Here is a 27808-nt window from a genome sequence, read left to right on the forward strand (position 1 = left end):
TCCAAATCGCAAATCGCAGTTGCTCATCGTTCTGATAAACATAGCATTTGTTGATGGTCCACTACTTCCATTCGACATTTGGATATAGCCTCTTACTGGCGTTGCATTCGACCCATAATAATCTGAACAGATAGAATAAGTACCTTCGAGCCAATTAACGTCGTCTCCTGTAATGGTTTGCCAAGCTGACTGACTTGCCGCGGGTGTATTCACTAAACTCCCCTAACAGCCTGAAAGAGGTTCCCCCAGCAATCTCCGCCACAACCAATTCCTCCACCAACGATAAGGGTTCCCGTGGCTTGTGATGTAGCGGTGATAGCTCCACTCATATAACTTGAACCACTGGGGATCCAGAGAGCATGAGAATTGGTCAGAGGCATGTTTGTTCCAGCTCTTGGAGGACCAGCGATACAATGTAGCCGCTCTTGTCGTTGTCACTGCGCTATTAATGGTTCCGATAGTACAAGCAGACAAGCTGTTCAGACACGCTGATGCTGCTGTTCCACTAGCAGCTGTCGAATTATTAGTATATGTAGCTGAAGCGATATACAGCTGTGGTCCTGTTGTTAGCCATGAGTTAAGTGATAGTCCCGATGATGCGATCACTGTGTTGCGAATCACAAGCATCCCTCCTGACACGATTAGAGCTGCGGTCGAAGCTGTAGCAAACGTCCAATCTCCTGTCAAGCATCGGCCGCCGGATATCATTAGCGCATAAGGATTCAGTATCGTAGCATTCGTTTTGGCAGTAGGAGCTCCAGCGATATATAGAGTGACCCCGAACGTATGTGATGCCTTAGTACTCGTAGCGGCAATAGTGCATGCGGCATGAGAGTTGATAACAGCATATGGTACAATCGAATTAGCTGTTGATGAGCTATCCGTAAACGTACTGGCCAAACTACAGAATTGGTTACCCTGGCTCTGCCAGGCAGGAGCGCTCATCGAAATCGAGCCGATCGTGAGATTTTTAGATATACCCACCCCTCCTGAAACAACTAGAGCTCCCGAAGTAGCTGATGAGCTATACGTTGTGTTTGTGAGAGATACTATTCCAGAAGCACTGATAGTAGTAGCTCCAGATATCGATTCAGCCAATGACAGAGATGTCAGAGTGCCCAGACTCGGGATATTTGGTTGAGATGCCGTGCTTAAAGCCCCCTGAAACCGTTCCAGAGCAACTAAAGCCTGTTAGAGTGCCAAGACTCGTGCTATTTGGCTGTGCTGCCGAGATAGTGTTCCTGAAATGGTTCCAGAGCAACTAAAGCCTGTTAGCGTACCAAGACTCGTGATATTTGGCTGAGCCCCAGTTTGAAGCGTACCAGTGAGCGACGATGCCGATAGGGAGTTAATGCCCGATATGTCCTTGGTTGAGTTCAGTACGAGAGCTTTCGAACCAGCCGCTGACCCCTCGCTGATTCCCAACACATAAGTTGGAGGAGTTGACATTGTTGAACCATTTACGGTCAGGTTACTACAACTCAGAGTACCTATCCCGCTAATATCACCACCTGGACCTGGAACCAGTGCTATACCAGGTGATGCAACTCTCTGGGTGATGCCGGTGATGTAGGTTAGTCGATAGTCATACTTATTCAGGTAAAGCGTCTGAGCCTAATCATATGTTAGATAACCGCTTGCATCCAATTGGAGATAGAATGCAGGGTTATAAATTGGAGACGAGAAGATCGGATTAGGATAAGAAAAAACAGAACTCATTTTATCTAAAGCTATGTAAATTAAACGATAATCATGAGCAGTATACCAGGTTTCGGTGCTTCAATCCCAAAAAAAAATCAAGACCGACTCGATGGGCGATATTACAGCTCTTGGCATCAAGGCGCTGTTTCGAATAGTGGTTCTGGGGCCATCGTGCAGTGGGAAGAACAATCTATATATGTTCATTCTCAAGAATTCTCCTCATGTATTTGCTCACCTAACGATTATTTCACGTAATCCCCATCAGGAGCTCTATGAGTGTCTTCGTGACAAGCTGGATGGCTATATCACATTTGCTGATCCTGATTCCCCTCCGAGTGTTGATCAAGTACACCACACTCCACTATGTTCTAATAAGCCTGAGCTGATCATCATTGATGACAACAGCAATGATAAGCTACTACAAAAGAATTTGTTCAGCCATTACTTCACAAGAGGACGCCACTTCAAATTGAGTATCATCTTTCTAAGCCACAGCTATTTTGCTACTGATAAGATGATTCTCCTGAATTCAGCGTTCGTAGCGATCCTAAAGGCTAATTTGAAGCAGGATTTACAGATGGCTGTTAAGGACTTCAATATCAAGGGAGTAGATGATCGCTTGATCGTCTATTACTACAACAAAGCTACGGAGCGGAAGGGTCAAATGCTTTTCATTGATTTGGTTAAGGGTCAGATCAGGTATAACTCGATAGACCTATTCAAATCAAACAGTAATTCCAATTTATCACACAAAATATGATCACAAACATATAATATGTCGAGCTTTATCAAACTTGATAGTACCAACCTGGTTTAGGATGGAACCAACTCAACATGGAAATACCCATTTCCTGGATCAGCCGCTAACTTCCGTGATGGAGTCTGTGCCGTTAAGTCCATTTCGATGTACAACGGCCAGTACAACATTGATTCAATGCAGTTTCAGAACACGTCGTTCAAAGTAGAAGTACCTACCGCCGCAACTACATCGACAATCAGTGTATCCCTCCCTGGCGGTATCTACTCCTATCATGACATCAACCGAAGTATCCAGACTGCTCTTGTCAATGCTGGAGCGTATCTCATCGATCTGTCCGGAAACAATATATTATATATCAAATGAGTGCCAACAGTGTGTATTACGCCTGTCAGCTTGATTTCTCTCCAACACCTACAACTTTGCCTTCTACGGGAGGGACATGGACCAGACCTACCTATGGTTTATACTCTTCTGGCGGTACTTGCTTGCCTACTACGACCCGTGTTCCTCGACTTATCATCGATAATGCGGAGTTCGGAAAAGTAGTTGGTTTTAATGTAGGTATCTACCAATCTGCACCTGCTACTGTTGCAAGTGCTCAGTTGTCGAACATCATTCCACAGATTCACCCAACCAGTTCCTACATCGTGCGTTGCGACTTGGTCAAAAACGAGTATGTGGCCTCTGGCGATATTGTCAGCACTTTTGATTGAGATGATGCTGCCATTGGTAAGGTTATTTCGTACAATCCGAGTCAGTATGCCTGGATGAACTGCCATAATGGTCCTCGAGCCGTATTACCATGATCATTTACAATCAAAATGATAAGAAAATCATCTTCAGGGATACTTCAGTATCGATCATGCTTCTTATTCGACCAAAAAAATAAAAGTCATTAATAGTATTTTTACAATGTAAATGAACCCCCAGACTTACCCTTCTTACGCATAGCGGGCAGCTTTGCCATTCCTTCCTTCGTTTCCGGGGAGCCCTTGACCAGCCATTCCTTTGCAACTCCAACACCATAACGACGGCGAACCACTTTTCGGACAGACCTGATTAGATCCTCATGTTCAAGCTTCGTTGCCTTCGATTATAACAACTTCTCTCCAGCATCGACCGTGTCGGTGATGATTCCCTTGCGCTTAGTCTATGCGAGAGCATGTAGCCGCCTTCTTCACATCTGCCATCGATACACGTCCTCCTTCCTTATCACTATCAGAGTCGTAAATACCGATATCGGTTAGAGACTTGATTGCAGCTCTGGCTGCAATAGCAGCCCGTTGGCTGACCAGCATACGTTGCTAAAGCAGGAACCGCTGCATCAACAGCCTTGGTTAATAGACCGGAGTCCTTCGTAAACTTGGAAGCTGATTTAATCCCTCCCCACACCTTGGACCAAATTGAACCACCTTGAGCCTTCTTATACCCCTTGTTAATGTCATGCTTAGTGACGTCAAGTCTAACCGCGTCCCGTCTTACGAGCATTGAGTGCCTTTTCGTACGAAGCAGGGTGGAGATGGATAAGTGAGCCACTCCCCTTTAGTTCACTTGATGTCAGACTGAGCTTACCAGTCTTGAAAGCTCTGGTTAGTTTCCGCACAGGAATATCACTGAAGATTGTTAATTCACGATACGTGATTGCTATATACGTCGAATTAAATTATTCCAGAATTGTCAAATTCAGATCTTTCATCTTTTTGAATACATCTGGCTTACGATATTGCTTCGAATATAAGCATAGGATGCAGAATGGACCACAGTAATCACCATAGGTTTCTTGGTATTGCTTGGTATTGTATCGATCGATGCCGTGCTTCTTTGGTGAACCCTCTCCCATACTATCAAAATATTCACCATTATGGACGGCTGTCCAGTGGCCTACCTCAAACTTAGGTGGTCGAAGCAGAATGAGAAATGAACCTTTATTTGGAAGACGGGTCTTTATCTCACTTGATTCAAATATATTTTCGAGTTGAACGTTTATTTTCTCAGCGAGTTCGATGAGATCATGGTCTGAGGTGATCGGCTTGACAAGGTGCGACATAATATTTAATTTTTCCGAAACGATATTAGGATCCATATAGATTCAACGATGAGTGAAACTCATCTACCCGATCAGTACCTGTACCAGAGCTTGCTCAAGAGCGATCCGGAGATCAAGGTATCTTCGAGCAAGCGTGAGCCTTTCGTTAACGACTTGAATCAGGGTTCGTACCAGAATGGTGTCATCACGATTGATGCCACGGCTCAGCTTAATGGTTCCGAGGGCTTTGCGAGTCTACGTGATGCTTATATTATGCTTCCATACAAGGTCTCGATGAAGAATGGTGCCACGACTCAAACGACTGCTGCGAATCGTGTCTGTACTACACTGATATGCGGCAACTGGAACGTTATCGACAGCCTCAGTCTGGAATTCAACGGTAAGACCATAGTCCCTATGGCTGACTACACACTCTTCTGGAACAATGTACGTGCTCAAACTGGATACTCTCCTCAGTACGTCGAGAAACATGGAGCTGAATCATTCTTGTATCCTGATGCTGCTCAATCGGTGTTGTACAGTTCTGCAACCGCTTCGGCCGGTGGTGATGGATATTCTAACAATGTTGCATTCTCCTCTTCCTTCGCAGCCTCAGCACCTCGAGGTGGTGCAACGACCCCTAACGATGGCTTTGTGAGACGACTGCTATCAAATCCTCCCTCTGCTAATATTGATTGCTCTTCTACTTGGCCTTCTGTAGGAGCCGCAGCAGCTTCTACAACGATTTCAAACCAGACCTCTCAGGCTACTGTCACACGGGTGCCACCACGTGTGCGCGGTGGTCAATCACAGCCCCAAAAGATTTTAATGGTTGGGACGGTCGCGAGTGTCGCGACCGTCCCAACACCCAATCAGAGTCTTATTTCCTACGCGCCTGTGCAAGCCGGTAGCGGTCTCAAGCCCGTTACACGGTACCTGCAAATGTCTTGTGACTTCATCGCACAATAGCGCTATATGTTCTGTTGTACGCCCACAGGATCAAAACTTGAGACAGCGACACAGAGATCTGACAGACACAACGAATCCTGCAGACAAAGTCGTGCGATGTACAGTAAGGCCAATCGAACCAATCGAATCTGATCAGTAAATTTGGTATTTTGTATACCATCAGCTTTTAGGTACTTTGTATGAACTTCCGTGTGGTTTATGACACATTCTGTGTTTTTTATGTGGTGTTAAAGTGCTTTTTCAGTGGTGACAAACGAATCATCCGAAAATGCACAGTTGATACACAGAAAATCAACTAATTTCGGAAGAAAACTTGTCAAATCCAGCCAAATTGGCGGCTTCATATCTGTAGATGTGTTTGCTACTCGCGCTTCCTGGTCCACCAGCCCTCTATGATGCACAACGTCTCACAGCTTTTGCCGACGGACCAGGAGTGGAACGTACACTGGCGAGTTCCGCATGAATAACTACCTATTTGTATTTGGCGAGACCAAGCTCATTATCGACAACGATAGCGGCACATACGCACCACCAAAGGAGGATCTCCCGCTGCTGAAGGCGCTTATCGAGAACAACGTCCCTGGAATCGTAGTGGAGGAGCTCGATCGTGAACATGAAGACTTGCAGCGAACATGCACGGAAATCCTGGATTCGTGGACGTAAGAAGCTGCGCATTCAGGAGAATTATTATTGGAGCGATTCCATATGGGTACGCTCAGTCATCCGAGTTGTTTCGCAGTTCACGGCTAATTGTTTACTGCATACTGTCTTGCAGCTTGACGAATCGTTGCCTCAGCTGCGTCGATATCCTTGGAATTACCGCGTCAGTTACATATGAGCCAGTCACGCTACTGAAATGACGACCAGCCCATCGGGTGGACATCTCGGTATTAACTCCTGAGTGTTCTGCCGTGCGCGTTCGAAACGAAGGATCGCCTGGTGGCCGCATTCACCCACCCGCACGTCGTCGTTGCTAGTCTTCTCTCGCTGCGTAACCCCAAAGTTCATGCACGTTGAGGTAACGCGCTTGCGTTCCAGGCGCATTGGTCTATTCAGACAGACCCTGGAGACTGATATGGTGACAAGCGCGCGTTGGCTGCTGTGCGGCTGCAACACCGTGGTGGAGGTGAAGTGCCCGCCGGTCCGCTGGGGGTGCTGTTGACCTGGGCTTGAGGGCTTCGCGGCCGTGTCGCCGTCGCGACCGCAGTGGCCGCGTGTTAGTCAGTAGGCAGCACTTGAAATTTCCCGGGCCGATTGATAGAATCGACCGAGCCCAATCGCCCGGCAAATCGACCGAGTGCATACAAATTTCTATATTACGCATTTTTGAACGATTTTATGGCGTTGCGCGCTGTAGAGTAGAATCCGAAGTGAGTTCATTAGCATTTAAGACAAAGCTCCTAGCGCTACTTGCCTTACGAGGAGGGCGCTGCTACATAGCTACATAGGAGTCCAGCATCACCCATTGGTGGTGATTATGCAGTGTCGCGATTGACGCGGCGTCGATTATGTGGATGTAGTGTTGACGCGGTCCTCGTGTGCTGTTGGTCCGGCAGCAGCATTGAGGTCTGGTGTGTCGCCGTCGTCTGCCCCCCAAGACGGCGCGCAACACTCAGTCCACCTTCGGGTCACATCTCTTTGTGCTGTAGCCATGTCCTGGTCGTGCACCCAACTTCAACTCAAGTTGTACCCATCTTATGGAATTGATCATAATTTTGCCGCCAGCCACCGTACGACCCCCAGATTTTTTTTTGGTGCCACGACTGCTGGTGATGATGACGATGCCCAGGAGGAGATGGCTGAGGAAGGGGAAATTGCGTGACCCCGGTGATTGCCTAGTTTGGAAAGATGAACGCACTATGGGATGATATGCGTTAGTGCGAATGCTACAATATCTGTCTAGTAGAAAGACAGGGAAAAGTTGTAGCTAGCTTAAACATCAACCGTAGCCTCACGCTTCCAACGGGGATGCCCCAGTGCATGTAGTACGAAGCCCCTGCGCCAAGAAACTTCTCATTCTCAAATATACCTCGTTCAGAGGACTCAAGTCTCCGACGCTGTCGACCCTTCTCGGTGGTCTTCCTTTTCAAACCTCCTGCGGTTCAGTGCTGATACTGGTTGCGACGAATCTGGAGCTGTAGTCGAACGACCCAAACACGGCGATTCTATCCGATTGAGTCTAGCTTGCGTATATGTTGAAATGAATGGCACCACCGCCGACAAGGGCTGACTATGCGGGCACCTCGATGTGGACGATATCGTCCCCAAATGAGTACTACATGTATGCCATTGTGCTCCGAGGAATGGTAGACCGATCCGCAGCACGCGCAGTGAAGTAGTCACAGCCTGGCTGGATTAGTCACTGTGACGCTGCCGAGCATCAAATGAGTGCCGCCCGCATCCACGAAATGCTCTACGTTCCGCCGCCGCTGCTCGCTGTCGTGCTCACCGCTGCTACTCCATCTCGTGCACCGCAGCGCCTAAGCACCTCGATAGGCATGCGAGCCCAGCGCTACGACAGCGGTCTCTCTTTCCACTCTTTATCTTTGGCTGGGACCCGCTCAGTCGCAGCGGAGAGTGCCAGCTCAGAAGTAGGAAGGGATCAATCAGGAATTCCACCCGCCCAGCAGCAGCAGAGACAACAACAAACCAGCGACGTCGACCGTCGTCGCCGGCAACGCCACCAACGTACGCCCGCGGCAGCCACGTCGACGGCTTCGGGGGACAAGTTGAAGCCGCGGTGACTTGTTCGGGGACCCATCTCTTCGTCTTGCATCCACTATGGTCTGACTCCCTCCGCCGGGTGAGTCAGCCCCTAACACCAGACATTCTCCAACTCTAGTAACACCACTATAGCAGAATCTGTGTCAGCGTAACCAAAATGCCTTACTATTTCCATCAATGCGATTTTGACGGCCACTACTTTCTATTCACGAGACAGGTCGCGTTCCTGCCAACGCTTTTGTTGCGGAACTGGTAACCTGAATTTGTTACAGCTTTGGGTGCATTTGATTGGTTTAAAAATTCCCCAGGAGGGTGTGTTTTCACTCCAACATTTCCCCGGACCCCAAGAAGCCTGCCTCGCTCCAGCTCAACCTGCACGCATGTCAAGCCCCAACGCGAGCCTTTCGCTCCCCGAGCGCACCCGAGGCGAGCGCGTAGCCTTGGCACGCTTTACCACCCCGTTGCCTGGTGCGCTGAACGCAGAACAAGTGCGTAGCGCTTGCACCGCTCCCAATACAATGGAAGCATACCGCATCTACATCAGAGTGATCCTTGCTTAGATTCACGAGACACAGGGCCCCCTAACAATTTCGTGGAGGCGGACGACAGCATTAACCTTTCTGTTTTTATGCCTGTGGTCGTCTTACGTATCAGGAGGTATTGGCAAGGCTACGAGGTTATCTTCTTACTGAGGGTAGTTCATGGATGCGGCAGACCAGCATTTCTCCTCACATCGGGCGCTTTCAGTAGCATGTCAAAATTTGCGCCGTTCTACATCAGCTGCTTGATGTGCTGTTAGATGCGTTTGGTAAGCTACTGAAAGACCGACGTGTCGGTCATGAAAGTAGTACTCGTGACACGCTTCATTCTACAATTTGTACACTACAGGAGGAAGCTGGATTGTGCGCTCTCAAGCCTCTGGCCATGAAGAGGCTTCGCCCCAACACTCAAGCAGCACTACCTATTACTGGCCTTCTGACGGCTGATTCCACCGTATGCCCAACGGCTTCAAGTTTCCGCTGGGCGTGTGGCGATTGTGGTGGCTAGGTAATTCAGCTGCCGATTTTCCTCCGTTTCGAACGCTGCATGCCTCCGATTCTGCCGCCTCGGACCAGAAAATGTATTCGGAGCGATCGGTGCTCGTGCGCTACATCAACAATGGCGTGAAAACCGGAGGCGGTAGCAATGCATCGTCCTCCAAACCAGGAGGAGGTAGATCACCTCTATCACCTAGGGATGGCAAACATGGCGCTGAAACCATCTGCCCACCCGAAACACAGAGTCTCGAACGTGATGTTACCACACTGCGTCGTATCCAGGAGGCTATTCACGACGCCAATCCAGATGCACGTTCAGTCCCCTTTCGTCACATAAAACGCAAGAAGCAACAGTGTAGCTGATAGATTCTACGTCCGTTCGGAAATAGATAACCATTTTTTTTTTTTTGCGCAGCGCTCCGCCTCGTTCATTTTCCTGATTATAAAATTGTGGGAGGGCTGAAGATCTAGAGTTGACACTAAGCATGCACAGTCCAGAGAGGCGCAGGCGTTTAAATTGTGGGAGGACTGGAGATCAAGAGTTGACACTAAGCAAGGCACAGCGCAGGCGTTCTTGTTCCGCCGCACTACATACACAAAAATGGATCTAAGGTTTCACTACATACTTGAGGGGCACTTGATTTGGCTTCGGGTGCTACGAGGATCCCACTTGCTGCGATGGATAGCAGGGAGGCGCTCGCATTGGCGAGAGATGTTGCATCGCATGGCAATGACGTTGGAAGACTGTCCGTTCGCATCAGTTTGTCCTTGTGCAAATGTCCGAGCCGGTCATCATTTCCACCATTAACCTTCATGATATGTTCCATGGGCGCTGGCAGCGGGAAGCGCGAGTCCTCCGTCCAAGCGTCGATCTCAGCCTTCGCCTCACGCTCATCGTCAGCAACCGAGCCCTCCATCATCGTCGTATCCCGCATCGCTTCCAGCACACGACGCGCGCCAAGTCGAGCGTGGGGCACGTAGCGCATGTACATGCGAGACACGGGGGAAATCGGTCCGGGCACGAAAGGCGGGCGCTCCTCGTCCACCCAGGAGAACTCCAGCGGCAGCCTCAGGATCAGCTCCATCGTCTCCGTCGGATCCGTCAAATCAGGCGTTCCAGGCGTCGGCGCAGCAGCGTCAGCGCGTGGCGTCGGCGAGGTGGGGGGACGAGAGTCGTCCGGGCGGTTGGCAGGGGCAGCGAGGCGGCGGTCCATCTTACACTCTTTCTTGACTTGACCACAGCTACTACTCGACCTCCCATCGAGTTGATTCCACGCTTCCAATGCGCTCGACAACTTCGCGGCCCATATGGAAGTACATTGCAACCCGGACGATCGCCCCACGTGTAAGCACGCCTCCTACGCTGGGAAGCAGTAGGGTTACCCAGACGGCCTGCCGTTCACTATCCGTAATCTCCCTCATCCGCCACCTTTCGAATTGAATCCAGAAGCCAATGTGCGGGGGCCAGTGAGCGGGGGAAAAGCGCGGGAGATTCAGAATTCAAACCCGAGCGGTTTAGAAGGGGTATTATGTTGAGTAGGCTGAAATATGATTGGAAATGGTTATCTATTTCCGAACGGAGGTAGTAAGTGCTAGATGATCATAATGGCGTTGATGAAGTTCCACTTACCGTTGTTGAGCTTGTTGGCGCCTGTGTGCAAGTGATCTTTGAAAATACCTAGTTTTATCCAATCACAACGTGCTACTTCACTGTATGACGGTTTGGTTACGGAATCTCGACACAAGTCATTGACAACCAGTTGATAGTTAGTGCCTTGCTCGTTCCTCCTCGAACGAAATGGGGGATTCAAATATACACGCAAGTCTGTCGAGGAAGACACGAAAAAGATCGCGGCTCAAGCCACGAGCTTGCACTTACGCCAGCTCCTGCGCCAGAATGGTCTGGAGCCTGTACAGCGCTTCAGACGCGGTTGGGTGCTTGACGGGAATTACAAATACGCACGTGCGCCCGAGCTCTGCCAGCGCCATGGGGCCCGATTCAGAGAAGACGCGGAGACTTCCCTTGGTCACTTTCTGCAGGATGGCGGCCTCCTGCAGCGAGCACCAGCTCGGGTCGCAGATTTGTTGCCGCGCCTGGGTGTACGGGGTCGAGACCATATCTAGCAGCACCACACTGAACGAGAACATGTCGGCGTCGGTTCACCGCGAATGACTTCGGGGACCATCCACAGAGTCGCGTTCTTGCTCTCTGTGGGCGTCCTGTACGTCCGCTTGTGTGACGTGCCGAAGTTGGTCACCTTGGCCTCCATCGTTCCATTCAGTGGCACGTCCCTCGACTTGAGGTTGCTGTGGATCACCGGCGGTGACAGCGAGTGCATGCCGGCCAGCACACTGCAAATGTGCATTACGATCTGTGTCTTCTGCCGGTTGAAGTCGACGGCGTGACGCCCCGCTTCGTACCTGTCCAGCTGCAAGCGCAGGTCGCCGCCTTTCATGAACTCCTGCACCACGCACAGGTCCGACGCGGATGTCCACGTGACACCCACGAAGCGCACAAGGTGCGGGTGGTTGAGCGTCACGGTGATCTTGATTTCGGCCACGAAGCTGTCGACGTGGTCGCCGTTCTCGTGGGTCTCGGGCAGCAACTTCTTCACCGCCACCTTGTCGCCCCTGAAGGAGCCCGAGAACACTTGGCCGAAGTTCTCGGACCGATGAGCTGGCCCACCTGCACCTCTTTCCTCGGAATCCGCTAGCTGCTCGAATAGTGAACGGAGGCGACCACCGCTCACCTCCAAGAGGACTGCATGTTGCTTGATCACGGAAAAAATCCGCGGCCGTGGCTCGAGTGATCAGATAAATTACCTGTCACAGGCATGTACTCGAGTACAAGCTATTTGAAATAATTGGTTTTTTTTACTTAACAAAAACTGGATGGGTCAACACACCAGCATAATTTGATTAGAGCACAGGGAATTCAACATCACAGTTCTCCCAAGCGCCTGTTGAACCGAATCGTTTGAATCATATTCAGCAGGTATTTCGATTGGAGAATAATGGCACCTGAGTGGCAACCGCCTAAGGACTCAGGATAAAATACGGAGAACAGCACTTGCTCACAGAGTGGCATACCCTGTAGCGGCGTATTCCAGCTCCTCAGCACCAACCGCTCGTGCTGGATTATGTTGTACCGATGTAGACGCGGCGTGGATTACAGTCATGCACCTCTAATTCGGCAGTGTGGACCATATCAAAGCTGCGAAGCCACCAATTACAGCAACAGCCGCATCAGTGGAACCACTGGAATTTATTACATTAACTCAGTAGAAACCAATGTCGGTATTTGACACAATACATGTACAGGTGTCCCCGCTGAATCTGCAAAGGTGGGACCAAAAAAAACTGCAAGGTTACAATATCTGCACAGGTTGCGCATAGACGCTAATGTACTGCTTTTTAATGAAGAATGTTACGGCTGAGTTTGCGCTAGATACGATGCCAGAATGCATCCAGCAGTTCCTGATAGTGGCCGGAGCTACAGCATTCCAAGCCTGTGACGCCCAACTTAAGGCTGTGTAGATTGGGATCTTCTACTGCGGCAACCCTACTATATACCGATCAATGCTATCCTCGACCTTAATGCGCGTGAAGAGACTCTTGATGCACGCAATGATGCCCTGATCTAAGGTATAATGTTCATTGTGGGCCTTTCATTTTCTACCGTGATCTAGCAACTCGATGTTTCCCGCAGAGAGACATTTTCCCGCCATGATCTTACTAATTCAGTACATCTCACCATTCAGCTGTGGCAATTCTTGTGCACTGGCAGACTTCCGCACACTCTGTGTTCGCGGTAGATAGCCGATGGCAGTTGCAGATTCAGCGGGGACACCTGTACTTTCGTAGACACATCACCCCAGCCTTCAGACAGCCAGTTCATACGTGTAGCACAGAAGATTCCACAGGTGTGTATGCAATTCCGCTGTAGAACATGTCGACCTCGGCGTCTTCCTTCTTGTCGCGATACTGGTCTTTAGGTTCGTTGAACGAGGGTCAACGAGACGTAGGAGGACGTGCCATGGCTTTGCGGTGAAATTAAAGTGAGCGTTTGTATTGATGGCCTTCGCACCACGATTTGAAACGAGATCCAAGAGGCGCCATCCGTTTGGCCGAATTAGAGGTGCACGACTGTATGCATATGTAGGATGACACAGTCGCCTGGGATGTCGGTCGTCGCTGTAGGTTGGCGGCGAGCTAGCGTAGCGGTTGTCTGGAAAATACTCCACACATTGTAAACGGAATCATAGCGATTATGAGGTCCAATTGTGCAAAAACAGGCGTGTATCACGGGTGTACAACTTTCCACCGTAATCAACCAGCTCTCTTCTTGTGTTCAAGCGACAATACTTTGCCTCCGCACAAAAGTGTAGCAGAGCGCCGCTACCCAAAGATACTGAATTAAATAGCAGTAAATTTTTCAATTATAGTGCCCCATGGGGCACTCCGTCAGTACCCCCTGCTAAGGTGAGGGTATTATTGAAAGGGGGTACTAGTACAGGGATGGGGCACTATACCGCATCGCCCCTGTCCAAAGCGAACTGCAATGTATGCAGTTTACGGTACATCTGTTGCCAAGTCTCAGGATTAAATGATAAAAAGTATTATGCTCTGCAATGCGTTTGTCGTTTTCATTTAGTGTTTTGCCCGAGTTATAATATCTGGCGCCCGATATAAAAACAGATGGCCATTAAATCCTCCAAGTTATAATCGCCAGCCTCGATATCGATCTCGATTTACGCTATCTGTGGTCGAATTGCCGATCCAAAAACGAAATTCGGGCCGATTTAATTTAAATCGCGATGGCTGTGTACGGATTATAATGCCGCGCTTTATATATACAAAATATGCAATTGGACACTTACATCTGGACACTTGACGAGTGGTCGGCAGACCGCGCTGCTGATCTGTCGAAGCACCGCAGTTTCCAAAAACCTTCACCTTGCACAAGTGCAGCATGTACTCTCTCGACTACCGTTGGCGAGCCGTTTTTCTTATGCATGTGTATGGAATATGTATGCAGTATGTTAGCGATATATTTGGGCCTAACGTGCGAACACTGCAACGTTGGTACAAGTTTTTTTTTACCGATGGTGTGGTTGATGAAGGAGATCGAACTAACCGCTCGTCGCGTTGGCCGAACGACGTGGTAACCCGTGTTCGAAAGTACGTGAAAGCCCACCCTACATTTTATTTAGAGGAGCTACAGCAGTTCATACGAAACGCTTTTCCTAAAGTAAAATGGTAGCGTAGTATCAACATGTGGTCTTACATGGCGGGGAGCTGCTCGCGCCACAGAGAAGCGGAAAGCCCAGTGTTGCAGGAGCCGCTCGTGCACTCACGCTGTCGCTCGCCGAATGCCTTCCGCCACTCGTCGAGCTGGGGCAAGATAAACAAAAAATCGAAAGTGAACTGCTCATAAGTTGGAAGTTCACTCGATGACATCGTTAGAATATTAGCTTCGGAGATGTAGGCCCAACGATGCTTTAGCAGCTCCCAGAAGTTGGATACGGAGACCTCCTTGAAATCTTGCTGGCGGGCGTTCTTAGTGGCTTTCATGAATACCTTCCTGTCTTCGATCACGTCAACTTCAGCATCAAACTCCTGACCTGAGCGGAAGCGAAACATTTGAGCCCGGGCCACTGTGTAGCCTGCATCGGCCACAAACTTGAACGACTTCACGATTCCTTTACGCGGGCCTGACGAGCGCTGGCCAGTCCTGACCGTCACCGAGCCTCGAAGTTGCTTGTCGAATGGCAAATCACCACCACGTGGTGGGCTCATTGTAAGAAGCAGGAGCCGCTAGTGCACTCACAGACGAAGCTAACGAGCTATCAAACACGTTCAACCGATTAGTATTAGACCGGCGAAACACTAGGTTTCAGTATGGTAGCGTAGTATCGACATGCGGTCTTACATGGCGGATTGCAGCTTGCGCGACAGAAAAGCGGAAAGCCCAGCGATACAGGAGCCGCTAGTGCACTCACAGACGAAGCTAACGAGCCGTTAAACACGTCCAACAGAGCCGTATCGGAGTAGCAGTGGCCGGCGACGTTACCTCGGTGTCCTGAGAACCAACGATGCGCCCGTTATATTTAGGCCCTGGTTTCTCCGTCTGGGTCTGGGTCTGGGGATAAATGAAGATGCAATTCCCAGACGCTGTCCCCAGATTGCTGGTGCTGGGGATTATGTTGCTGCTACAAATACCCTGTCAAAATCGTTTTTCTAGCTTGAGTCTCCTCGCACTAGTACACAACCCCAGGGAGGATGCCTCCTCGCAGTTGGAAAGTTGGAAATTTGCGTCGCGCCGGCACGCAAACAAGCGTCATGGAGATGCTGTTGTCGCCCGCCCCGGATGCGACGCTCCGCCTGATGACTTCCCCACCCCCTGCGCAACCCGCCACCGTGAGTGCTGCTAGCGGCGGAGAAGATCCCGCCCGCGAAGAAGCTCCGGCTGAGACGAAGCGCGCTCCTCCCGGGGCCCCGAGTACGCGCCACAAGCGCTGTAGCGTCGTTGCCTTGTCTTCCATGGCAACCACACGATAGTCTGCCTCTCCGAATTGATGCCTATCTCGGAATAAAATCCTCAAACAATTCCCACCCCCTTGGAGGTGGGAATTAATGGCTTGTCTGGGGATAAACAGCCAGCCAATCAGAATCGTTTAATTTATTCCGAGACCCAGACACAGACGGAGAAACCAGGGCCTTAGTAGGAAGAGGTGGTGCGACTTACCTACAGTACACCTGGAGGTCGATTTACTACCATGTCGCATGTTTATGTCTTCGAATTATTTTATCTCAGAGATCGATCTAAGCCCTAAATCCGAGCGACAAAATATCTGCAAACCACAATACTGTTTAGGAGTTCATCGGTAGGAGGATAGATTCTTACAGGGAGGGTGAAAGCAAATCCACCAGCTCCAGCCAATTTGGCGGCTTCATATCTGTAGATGCGCTTGCTGCTCGCGCTTCCAGATCCATTGGATAGATCTCCCTTCTCACAGCTATTCTATAAGGCTAAATCTTCGCAGCCACCGTATTGCCTCAGCTGGCAAATTTCTTCCCCTTGGGGATTTGAGGTCCGTGACATCCATCCCCTAGATACCGTTTCATTTTCGGTTGCTCTAGCTTTCTCCGCTGACAGACGGGGAATTGTCTCTATTTTACTTTCGGGATGGAAGATCAAATCCTTATTCAGATGCACAACGGCTCACAGGTTTTGGCGATGGACCAGGAGTGGAACTTACAATTGCGGGTTCCGCGTCAATAACTACCTATTCGGCGAGCCCAAGCTCATTATTGACAACGATAGCGGCATATACGCACCACTAAGGAGGATCTCCCGTAGCTAAGGCGCTTATCGAGAATAATTTCCCTGGAATCGCTGTGGAGGTGCTCGATCGCCAAAATTAAGACTTGCAGCGAACACGCTGTGGAAATCCTGGATTCGTGGGCGTAAGAAGCCGCGCATTCGGGGGAATTACTATTGGAGCGATTCCACCAGAGTTGATATGAGTACAGTAGTGATACATTGGTAGGTTTTAGGTAAAAAAAAAACTCAATTACCCAAAAGCCCCATCTCCCCATAAATAACGAAAGGAATGATTTTAACTAAACCACATCTCGATACGCTTTCGTGCAAAGGAACATTCACCACATTAATAACAACTAAAAGTAGGATCTAAGCACTCTGATGCGAAGATGAAATTTACAATAGAAAGTCGATTGATCCTAATAGAAGAATATATAAAGTATAATAACCACATATATACGATCACCCGTCCAACCAACCGACCATAACAATGAACGCATACGCGGTTCAATCCAACTACAGCTTTTGCTACTACAATTTCATTGATTTCATCGACGACTCTATCGATTTCCTTACCAACTATGTGATACAAGAAATGGAAGTTGGTGAAGACGTTTATGATACTGAGTTTGTTATTAACTTTTTAAAGTATCTCCAGGATGAAAATATAATTTACTTAATTGCTGATTCCATCATCCACGGAAATGAAGACCTCTTCGAAATATTAGATCATGATACCTTCGATGAAATTGCGCAAGAAATCTTATATTTTGAGGGTGAAAGACGCATATCAGAAGCGCAGCGACGGATGAATGTCACATCGCTTCGTGTGTTGATGCTTGGCGAAATGCATACGTTGCACAATTCGGTATTGATGAGATCATAGATGATGATAATGATGAATTATTCGAGGAAATTTTCTATGCGGCACTTCCAAGATTCGACGAGAAGCCACACTTCGTACAAATGAATCGCGAACTGCTTATTGAACAAGTTTCTAAATTTACTCATAAGAAGTTATTCAAATCGATAATAGCTGAAGAACTCATTGCTTTCGCTCTACATCCATCTCGAATGATGAGGCAGATTCAAAGTTTCGATGATATCGAAGACTTCTTTAACACTTTCACTACCAGCGTAGCCCCGACCGCTTATATGTCCGCAGCGGACCGCTATCAGAGGCCCCATGCAGCGTCAATTGGATAAAATACCGCTGGTAGGGATTGGGGTTGGAGATCACCACGACTAGTAGGTCCGCAGCGGATCTCTAATTGCACATCTTTACCGTAGTACCGTAAACGCCACAATAGTTTGAGTTTCGCAAAGTTCCAGTCTCGGGTCACTAGCCATTCATTTTCAGTCTTACTGCTATTTTTGCATTCTTCCAGCAGCCAAGATGGACATCGCCGACCTGCAAAACGTCGACGACGACGCTGCGGACTGGGATTTCAAGGCTTCCGATGGGGAGGAGTTGGATGGCGACACTGGCTCCCCCACTACAGTCGACGAGAAGGATGTGGCGACGGAGCCAGACAACGAAGCAGCACCAGGGGCTGGCCTGACGCCGCCAACAAAACGCAGAACAGGCAATGCCTACGTCGATGGCATCATTCAGGAGAGCGGCCTGCACATCATCCGAGACAAGGAAGTAAAAGCTGCCTACAAGGGGCGCCATGAACTCGGCCCTTTCTCTCTCTCTTTTTTACGTGTGAGTTTCGAGACTCTTTGCTCACATGGACTAACAAAATGCTCAAAATGAAGGGGAAGGCTGAGGCCACTGTGTACGAGCTGGATGCATACATTGGTTTAGAGATTGCTATGAGCTTCAACCCGTTTACAGAAATCAAGGACTTCGCGGCGACTGTGGGGAGGAACCGCTTTGAGAGTATTCGGGCACGGTTCCAGGTGCACGCGCCAGGCAGCGTGTCTGTGGAGCGGCGTGAGGAGGACCCCTTATGGCACAGCCGTCGTCTGATGGCCCTAATCCAGGCTAAGTTGGCAGCGATCGCAGTGCCAGTGGGCGCCGAGAGTCTGGACGAGAACACCGTGCGCACGAATGCACGCTCGGCGGCGAAGACGTACATGCCGTCGAAGCCCGACTAGTACGGATTGCGGTTTTACGCGGTGGTGGGGTGGGAAAGCCTCTATGCCTACTCTGTGTGGGATAATGGTTCCGGAAATCGGACGAGGACGACGCCTGCTGAACGGTATGTGGCTGTGTTTCCTGCACTAAGAACGCCACTATTTAGGACGATTGAGCGGGCGGATATTCCGATCAAACGCTAAGACGCGAGTGCTTTGTGGGTGGCGATGTGTGGTCACCTGACGAAGCCATTTGCAGCCTCAAAGCGGCATCGGCTGCTAGTTTGTCATAATGTTTACACGCGCCATAATTTGGCCAAAACCCTCATGGTATTTACGGACGGAGAAATGGGCATGTTGAGCACAGTGCGCATATCATTGCAGGGCAAGTGGAATGCAATAGAATTAGAAGCCGCAAAGGCCAGAATTGATGTTGCAGAACGGGGGTCGTGGAGCTGGTTACAGCCTTTGACGTGTCGGTGGGCTGGGAGAAGCTTCAAGAGAAGCACAATCGCGCGCAAAAAAATCTACCTGAGCACCTGCATACCCCGTACATTGCCCCGATGACGATAGCAGCCAACGCTGGCTACATCGTCTTTCGCGATAAGCTGACTGTGATATTCTATACGAACGATTTAGCTGGAACGCCATCGCAGCGGGTACTTTGGGGCGATTCACCGGAGGCAATACAGCTGTGTCGAGGGCTTGCACCACTTCGGCGCTGGACCGGAGTACAAATAATGCACCGCAATACTTTTCAAGTGCCCGCCATGATAGTTGCTTACAATATATTCATGAATGGCGTCGACAGAGTCGACCAGCTGAGGAGCACCAATCCGATTCGAGGCAAGGAGAAGAGGCTCTCGATGAGTATATTGACATGGGCTTTGGATCTAGCACTGACCAATCCATTCTCTCTGTTCCAAAAGGTTGCAGGTGCATCAACAACACGGGTGAGACTACGCGACTTCGAGCGGCGCGTGGCCGAGCAGTTGACGGCTGTACAGCGTGCACGGCTTGAGAAGGAGCGTCGTCGTTAAACAGCACCTAATAAACCCATACAAGAGATCGTCGGAGCAGACGATAGTATGCATGCTATTACACCCAATTCAAGGAAGAACTCGACGGGAAAGTTGGTGTGCTACCAGTGGTTGCTGCGAGGGTTCTCAAAGAAGGTATTGTTTGGTTGCTCTTGCTCGCTTCCGACCATCATGCTCCGTTTAAAAATTGTATTTGGCGGAGTACCGTGAATGGTGCCACGACCAAATGTGAGATTTGACGTGGACACATGCCGTCTGTTGATAGGTGGATTTATTGGGACAGAAACCAAATCATTGGCTGAGTTGTAGATACCCATCGGACCTACAAGGAAAAGCCTGGTAGTGAAAGGGTTAATTCGATGGGTTGCTAAATTCTGAATTTCTGACTTAATGTTTTTTTTTCAAAAAAGAAGAGTCTGTGTATATAGATACCCATACATATAACATGTCGATCAAACTAACTTTCGGAAAATACAGAGGCGAGGCCATTGAGGATGTATCCAAGACTGATCCTGGATACTGTCGTTGGATTCACAACCAACCCAGTCTCAACGTCAGTGAGGATATGAAGGTATTCCTTCATTCAAGATTCCAAAAAGACGATAACTCGTATATGATGACTTGGGGGAAGCACAAAGGAAATAACGGAAATTACGGAATAATACCCCGGGCACTATTTAATACCCCTCACAAAATCTCGAAAGGTTACTCTGTATTACCAAAAGGTTGCATCGCTACCTTAGCTTACTCGTCGATCAGTGCAGCATCATCAAGAGCGTCGTGCAGCTCGTCCAGGTTAAAGTCGTCCATATCCTCGTGGTCCTCGTCAGCGGCTTCCCAGCTTGTACAGAATTGCTCACCATACACGTCGTGCTTCGCAACGTGCCAGTCCTGGTAGCTGTCTGCAAACCCAGCAGCAGAGACTGAGTTAATGACAGTGTTGCTGTCAGTGAAGTGAGGTGTAACAAGATGTCTGGTCATCAGAGCAGGGTAGGGTACGTGAGTTACTGTAGGGTTACTACCGGGTTACTCTGAGAGGGTACTATTTGGGTAGAGGGTATTAATCGGGAATTTCCGTTAGTCTAAAACAGATTAGTCGAATGGATCCAGGATATCTCGATTGGCTACGAAAGAATCAATATGTAATTGAGAAGTGTCCCAAGCTACTCAAGGAACTGATCTAAGAAAAAAAAGTTTTTTGTTTTTGTTCGATGCGATAATTTCGAGTGATCCTAATTTATAAAGTCTTATAGTATAATAAAAAAAGGATATATCTATAAGATCACCAACCAGGACGAATCGATTGTGTATGTGGGTAGTACCACACAAACACTAATTAAACGTTGGAAGCTACGTATATCAAATTATCAACGATGGTTAAACGGTACGAATATTTATATCAGCGATAAGCATGCGGTTAGTGATCGACCACGTCTGATAGTCAAGCAGACCATTTATCAACCCAGGGGTTAAATTACCGTTAATCGCTGAAATCCTAGCAATCTCGTTGGTAAAGTGTGGAAATAAGTCATGGCTAACATCAAAAGCCTGAGTCGAACCGATACGAACGTTAAAGTTTATAATACTCGAACCAGGGTGCAGTGTCCATGGAGCTGTATCGAACGGACTCTGAAACTGTTAAACGGTGGTTGTAGCGAAGTTGTTAGTCTGTTCAGCGAAAGGTAGAAGGACAACATATTCAGCGTTCTTAACACTTGCCGATAGTTGTAGATCAAAAGAAGCGTTTAGTTGAGTAGCAGACTTGCCAATACCGGCTCGCTCGTAGAATAGCTTAGCGTAACAGTCGTTGTATCGAACTTTATTTGCCGGCTTAGAGATAATAGATTGAGAATTCTCGAGATGGACGAAAGGTACATACATACGAGCCGTAGTGAATGGCATGTAAGTTCCATCGATCGTAGGTTCGAGAGTATTAACGACCGCACCCCAAGCAACGCTGAAGCCGGCAAAAGAGGCAAGCACACCAGCCATCGGATTACCAGTAGCAGCACTAGCAATCATGATAGGACAGCTATCACCTCTCGATAGGGTAGTCGACGTTAGCGACATATTCTTATAGCCATCAACAGCAATCGCAGCAGCACCGTGATTCACACGGAATCGTAGGCGAATTTGAGGGTTAGCCATCAAGTCAAGCTCACGAAATACTGGGTGTAGATCTACCAGCTTAATCTTAAGCATGTAGTTCCACGTGCCCATAATCGCGCTGGCGGTGGCGGCACCACCAACAAATGCACCACGTCACAGTACGTTGGATATCACTTGATAATCTGGATCATCACCTAAGATAGCATTACATCATTGCTTAAAGTCAGACCAACTCATATTGATGAGGGACGAGTCACGGTAAACGATATCTTCAGGCATGAAGTATTTATCCAGCCTCTTTGAAAGTCTCCCAAATTAAAGCATGAACACTCACTAAAGCAAAATCAAAAGAAATGATTACAGCTGGTTTGACCGCAGAAGCTTTCTACGGTACTCTGTTAGTGACTTGCATCGCGTTACAGTGAAGTATTCTGTAAAGTAACGAGGTACCATGTATTGGCGCGATACTCTGACGGTTTGTCTGATGTTTCGCTCTTGCGGTTATTTTCGGCGTCGTGCGATGTTGGGCTAGCTACGTAGAAACACTTGTAGCTATTTTCCCTTTTGCTGTGGTCAAACTTAAAGGAAAGGACGAGCCGCCTCGAGGCTTGCGTTGAAGTTCGCGTCAATGAAAGGAACCTTGGCCTTATCCCCGAAATCTGTTCCGCTCAAAGCGTTGCGTGCCTCGCCGGTCATTTGTTCCCACATAATGAGATCCTGAAGCTCGCCTTTGCTCCTCACTGTAGTCGTAGTTACCGAGCTACCACCGTAGTAGTAGTCATCTCCGTATGCGAGCATGGCACTGCTGCTGTTGATGTAGTCAGTGAAGGGTGGATCGCACGACCAGCGACCGCACGCTGGAGGAGCGTTCTTCAAAATACGATATCCCCCATTCCGGTCTGAAGTCGACACGGCGAGAATTTTCGGCGTCTCGACAGCAGGGTTGTCAAGCCACACAACGGTACTTGCCCACTTGTGTCGATGACCCTTCGTGAACCAGGACCCGTCGTCGTATATGTCCTTGGGAAAGTACCAGACATACATGATGGCCCAAAGATCCTTGAACCAAACAGCTCGACCGTACACTTGCGAGCCTAGAGGCGACCCCTTGCAGTCTCCATCGAGTTTTCCTGTTCCCTTCAGACCCCCACTCGTCTCCCCCGCAGCATTGACAGCAGGGTATGGATGGCACCCGACGACGATTTGAAGACTCGGTTTGAACTTGACGGCGGCCTTCTCGGATATGGTGGTGGGTTCAGGCTGTGCAAACGGCTGCACCTTATCGTGGTCGATAGGGTCGCCAACGACAACACTGAGCGTGGCGGCGGTAATGGTGATGAAAAACAGCGAATGCACGTTCATGGTGTGCAGTTTGGAGGAGGATTGAAACTGAAAGGGTCTCCGGTGGCTGTGCTGGCTGGCTAGAGGCAGTCACGAGCAGAAGAGAGTCGGTTGTACTGTACACCCACGACACCTTGCCAGTTGGTAAGTTACGGGAAGGATCGTTTTTAGGATGGGACCTTGGTAAGCTTTAGGCCTGTACAGGTTTCCCCGCTGTATCTGCAAAGATGGGACCAAAAAAGACTGCGATGTTACAATATCTGCACAGGTTGCGCATAGACGCTAATGTACTGCTTGTTAATATAGAATGTTACTGATCAACATAGCTGAGTTTGCGCTACAGACGAAGAGAGACATTTTCCAGCAATGATATTACTAATTCAGTACATCTCACCAAACAGCTGTGGCAAATTTTGTGCACTGCAGACTCCCGCACACTCTGTGTTCGCGGTAGATAGCTGATGGCAGTTTCAGATTCAGCGGGGAAACCTGTATACGTTTTGCTAAACTGTCGCAAACTGACTGAAACAGAAACGTTCTTAGTTCTGTTTGTGCTCGGCCAAAACTGTGCCAAACTCACCGTAAACTATCTCGATACTTTATCCCATATATTTCTGCGATGCGCGATTTGACTAGCGCTCTCGCCTGTTTTACGTGTTCGTAGTACCGGCACCAGAACTGGCGCTCACAGCGGAGAACCGTCGCCAGAGCTGCTTGGACCGCCCAGCACCAGAGCCTTTTGGCCCGCTCGTCGCGGAGCACCGTCACTTGACCCTAACGAAATACTACTTCGATGTAGTTAGTACACCCAAAGTGCACAAAACTTGGCTAAGACGATCGCAACCATTATCTGATTTTACGGGAAACCAGGAGAAATCTCTGCTAAGATGATTCGTGAATTTCATCTTTTTTCACAGGAAGGGATGAGAACAGGCCAAACGGTGTTAGTTTAGGGCTTGTTTGTTGTACTACCCCCGTCTCAAAATTGATGTCCCCTTGTTGTAGAACACATGCGCGTTTTGTCAATATTTCGTCTTTTGCAGCGCGGTTTGGCAAATACGACGCGGCGCGTTCTCACGGTATGAACCGTGCGCTTATTTACTCAGCACGGTTAGTTTTGACAGCATAGTGACGAAATGAATGGCCACGGAGGTGATTTAAGAGCTGGGACAGGGCGGCAGATCGCAGATGTCGCCCTTCCTCCTCAAACCAAGCGTCCAGCTCCGCCAATTCTCCTACTAGGTTGATTCACAGCCATACAAGCCCGCCAACGTCTGCGAGCACCTCGCAGCTTTGATGAGCTCATTGCTGCCGTTACAGCATGCTGCCGCCATCGACAATTAATGCCGCGTTCTTAAGCCTGCAGGGGTCGATGGACTTGTGCATTCAGGATACAGGAGGCAACACGTTCAAGCCTCCTCACATGGCCAAAACGAAGCTTCAGCGGGAGGGAAGACTGGCTCTGAGCCTTCAGTGCTCCCCCAAAACAGCCGTAATTGTGTCGCAGCTTACAGGGAGCAGACTACTCACCATAGTTAAATCAAATACAGTTTGAGGACATCATTTGAGACTAAAATAAGAGTGGGATGGGACATCAATTTTGAGACGGAGTGGTAAGTTTGAGCATAAACTGAAACTACGGGAAACGTTTCCTGCCAGTTGTCAGTCTCGCAAAACGTTATCTGGCCTAGTAAGCTCCATTTCGGCCGAGCTCCGCAGCCAAGTCAGTCTTGCTCGAGCGCGGTATCCGACACCCCCAACTCTTTTAATGTTACACTACATGATACATGTATACTAGTAGTAGGATTGGAATACATGTACATGCATGTACTCTATTGGCATCCGTTTGATAAATTATGTTATTTATGTCATTCTGTATAAAAGTGACTACTGGTACTATCATAGTATTAATAATCGCTTACAGTACGTTGTCGACGATTGTTTGGACTGGCGCATGTTCGCCAATCCACGATGTTTTATCACGATTGCTGCACGCCTAGTGTGCTGTACTGTACCAACAAGTAAACATCAAGATGCCATGCGATGGCATTGAAGTACGGCTCTGGCAGGTTTGCGCGCTAAACCAGAACGATGCTTCATCAACGAAATGGAGAAGCTGCTTACTACAGCCTTCGGTCAGTGACGCAACCGTAAGCTGCAATCGAGCAATTCATTTGGTACATGCAGGAATAGGAACTGAGGTTTGCGGATCGGGAACAATCCTCTAAAACGTGGGATCATATTCGAAGGAATCGCATGAATCTTCGGGTAGCGGCGGCGCTCTGCTACAGAGTGTGCGGGAGTCTGCCAGTGCACAAGATTTGCCACAGCTGTCTGGTGAGATGTACTGAATTAGTAAGATCATGGCGGGAAAATGTCTCTCTGCGGGAAACATCGAGTTGCTAGATCACGGTAGAAAATGAAAGGCCCACAATGAACATTACTAGTATATCTTAGATCAGGACATCATTGCGTGCATCAAGAGTCACTTCACGCGCATTAAGGTCGAGGATAGCATTGATCGGTATATAGTAGGGTTGCCGCAGGAGAAGATCTCAATCTACACAGTCTTAAGTTGGGCGTCACAGGCTTGGAATGCTGTAACTCCGGCCACTATCAGGAACTGCTGGATGCATTCTGGCATCATATCTAGCGCAAACTCAGCTATGTCGATCCGTAACATTCTTCATTAAAAAGCAGTACATTAGCGTCTATGCGCAACCTGTGCAGATATTGTAACCTCCCAGTTTTTTTTTGTCCCACCTTTGCAGATTCAGCGGGGACACCTGTACACTTTTGTGCGGAGGCAAAGTATTGTCGCTTGAATACAAGGAGGGGAAAGTTGTGCACCCGTGGTGCTCACCTGTTTGTGCACAATTGGACCTTGGTATCACGTTAATCACGTGTGGAGGATTTTCCAGACAACCGCTACGCTGGCTCGCCGCTGCCGAGCACGACGCGCCGGCATCGCCACCAACCTGTAGCGACGACCGGCATCCCAGGTGACCGCGTCATCCTACACGTGCATACAGTCGTGCACCTCTAATTCAACCCAAGGGATGATGACACGCCTCTTGGATCTCGTTTCAAATCGTGGTGCGAGAGCCATCAATACAAAAGCTCATTTTAGATTCACCGCAAAGCCATGACACGTCAGCCATCCTCCTACGTCTCGTTGACCCTCGTTCAAAGAGCCTGAAGACCCGTACAGAATATACCGCCACTTCCGACACCATCTGTTCAGTACGTTTTGTGCACTATATAAATTGTTGTGAGGTTAGCGACCTACAATTGAATCGATGCTACGCAGCATGACATCAACTACATCTTCGTCGCAGTCCTCGGTTTGTACGACTTCGTCCTCAGCATCGGGTGCTGCAATACCGCGAAGGGGGACTGCTAGGCCTGTCGCGCCCCCCCACACACACACCGCAAAGCGCAGCTTTTTAGCTTTCCGAGTGATGACCTTTCGATTTATACACATACCACGCTGCTCGGCTTTCTCGATCCAGCCTTCTAGCCTTCTTTCGAGCGCAGGCGCCTTCACCTTGAGGGGTTTGCGGCGCTTGCCTTGGCCGTACGCCTCCTTCATGATGGTGCCTGCGTTTCGAAGTATGTCAGAAATTGTGTTTTGAGCAGGAGGATCACGCAGACGGAACTCCTTTTTAGCCCACTTGGCTAGCTGGGCCTGCGTCATGGCTGGTGTGGCTGCATGCTTACGAATAAGCTCTCGCGTGTTGTCTATGGTCATCCACTTGCCCATGGTTGTACTGTGCTGGTCGCCGCAAATACTCGAATGTAATTGGCCTTTTGCAACCAAGGTAGTATTTCCGCTGAGCGAGCGATCCTATTGGTGGATAACGGCTCTAGGCTGTGGTATCGCCCTCAAAGATGGTGGAACCCCTGCTAACTTTGAGGTATCGTTTGCAATTTCTGTTGCTCTAGGCGTTTGTATTGTCGCATGGATATGCTACCAGCTCCATACAAAAAAGACGTGGTCATTTTTCCCCTTGTTGCAAAACTGGCTTTGCGGTGTGGAGTGCAAGACGGAGAAAAATGAGACCGAAGCGCTACAGAGCGATTTTGACGGAGTTCATGAGCTTTAACGATGCTCGTGCCTACACTGCGGAGACCGTGTTTACGACAGAGACGCTGCTAACCATCACTCCTGAAGATGTTAGCCGGTGGATGAATTTTCGTGCGTTTGGTGAGTCATACCCTGGCGAGGACGCTAAGCCAGTGTTTATCAGATCTTCCACTCTCGTATTCGCCAAAAAAGCTATCTCGTGCTTTATGCCTCAGATTTTATAAATCGTCGCGGGAGGTGGCGTGCCCAGAAGAGTGTCGTCGACGTTTATATTGATAACACGCAGCCTTATCCGGTCGCCGCAACGGCCAGCGTGCTAACAGGTCCACTGGACCCGTGCTTTTACGTTATCGAAGATGGCATGAGATTTGTCACCGATAACTTGCTCGTCAACCGAATCGGCAGCGTCATCAAGCAGAAAATGGGAGAATGCGTAGCACACGAACTGAGTATAGTCTTGTTGTGGGCGTCGCTGGTGCCCGACGGCTCGTTTGACTATGCATTAGTCCCTACGGCTCTGAAACAACGCGTGATTACAGGGTATGTGGATGCTGGCGGAAACCCTACGGTAAATCTCGTCAAACGGGTTCCCATTCAGGTCGTGG

The 27808-nt window shown here is 49.1% G+C and overlaps 5 protein-coding genes across 5 annotated transcripts; 2 read left to right on the plus strand and 3 right to left on the minus strand.

The window, feature by feature from the left end:
* Positions 1-4556: 4556 nt before the first annotated feature.
* On the plus strand, positions 4557-6119 carry IUM83_01087 (uncharacterized protein; the record flags this gene model as incomplete). The annotated part of the gene is made up of 2 exons (XM_067924916.1): positions 4557-4963; positions 5888-6119. 2 exons carry the CDS (start codon positions 4557-4559, stop codon positions 6117-6119), a joined length of 639 nt encoding a protein of 212 aa, XP_067797410.1.
* A 4973-nt stretch (positions 6120-11092) lies between these two features.
* IUM83_01088 (TKL protein kinase) lies at positions 11093-15310 on the minus strand (the record flags this gene model as incomplete). Its single annotated transcript, XM_067924917.1, has 6 exons — positions 11093-11351; positions 11444-11978; positions 14575-14977; positions 15048-15063; positions 15150-15227; positions 15291-15310. The coding sequence occupies 6 exons, from the start codon at positions 15308-15310 to the stop codon at positions 11093-11095; spliced, it is 1311 nt and encodes a 436-aa protein (XP_067797408.1).
* Positions 15311-17940: 2630 nt separating this feature from the next.
* IUM83_01089 (Chromosome transmission fidelity protein 8) lies at positions 17941-18647 on the plus strand (the record flags this gene model as incomplete). Its single annotated transcript, XM_067924918.1, has 2 exons — positions 17941-18192; positions 18312-18647. 2 exons carry the CDS (start codon positions 17941-17943, stop codon positions 18645-18647), a joined length of 588 nt encoding a protein of 195 aa, XP_067797680.1.
* Positions 18648-22354: 3707 nt separating this feature from the next.
* IUM83_01090 (necrosis inducing-like protein NPP1 type) lies at positions 22355-23137 on the minus strand (the record flags this gene model as incomplete). The annotated part of the gene is made up of 1 exon (XM_067924919.1): positions 22355-23137. One exon carries the CDS (start codon positions 23135-23137, stop codon positions 22355-22357), a length of 783 nt encoding a protein of 260 aa, XP_067797752.1.
* A 3256-nt stretch (positions 23138-26393) lies between these two features.
* On the minus strand, positions 26394-26879 carry IUM83_01091 (Eukaryotic peptide chain release factor GTP-binding subunit; the record flags this gene model as incomplete). Its single annotated transcript, XM_067924920.1, has 2 exons — positions 26394-26521; positions 26603-26879. The coding sequence occupies 2 exons, from the start codon at positions 26877-26879 to the stop codon at positions 26394-26396; spliced, it is 405 nt and encodes a 134-aa protein (XP_067797749.1).
* Positions 26880-27808: the final 929 nt, after the last annotated feature.

This window comes from Phytophthora cinnamomi (genome assembly GCF_018691715.1).
Source record: "Phytophthora cinnamomi strain GKB4 chromosome Unknown Contig14, whole genome shotgun sequence".
NCBI lineage: Eukaryota > Oomycota > Peronosporomycetes > Peronosporales > Peronosporaceae > Phytophthora > Phytophthora cinnamomi.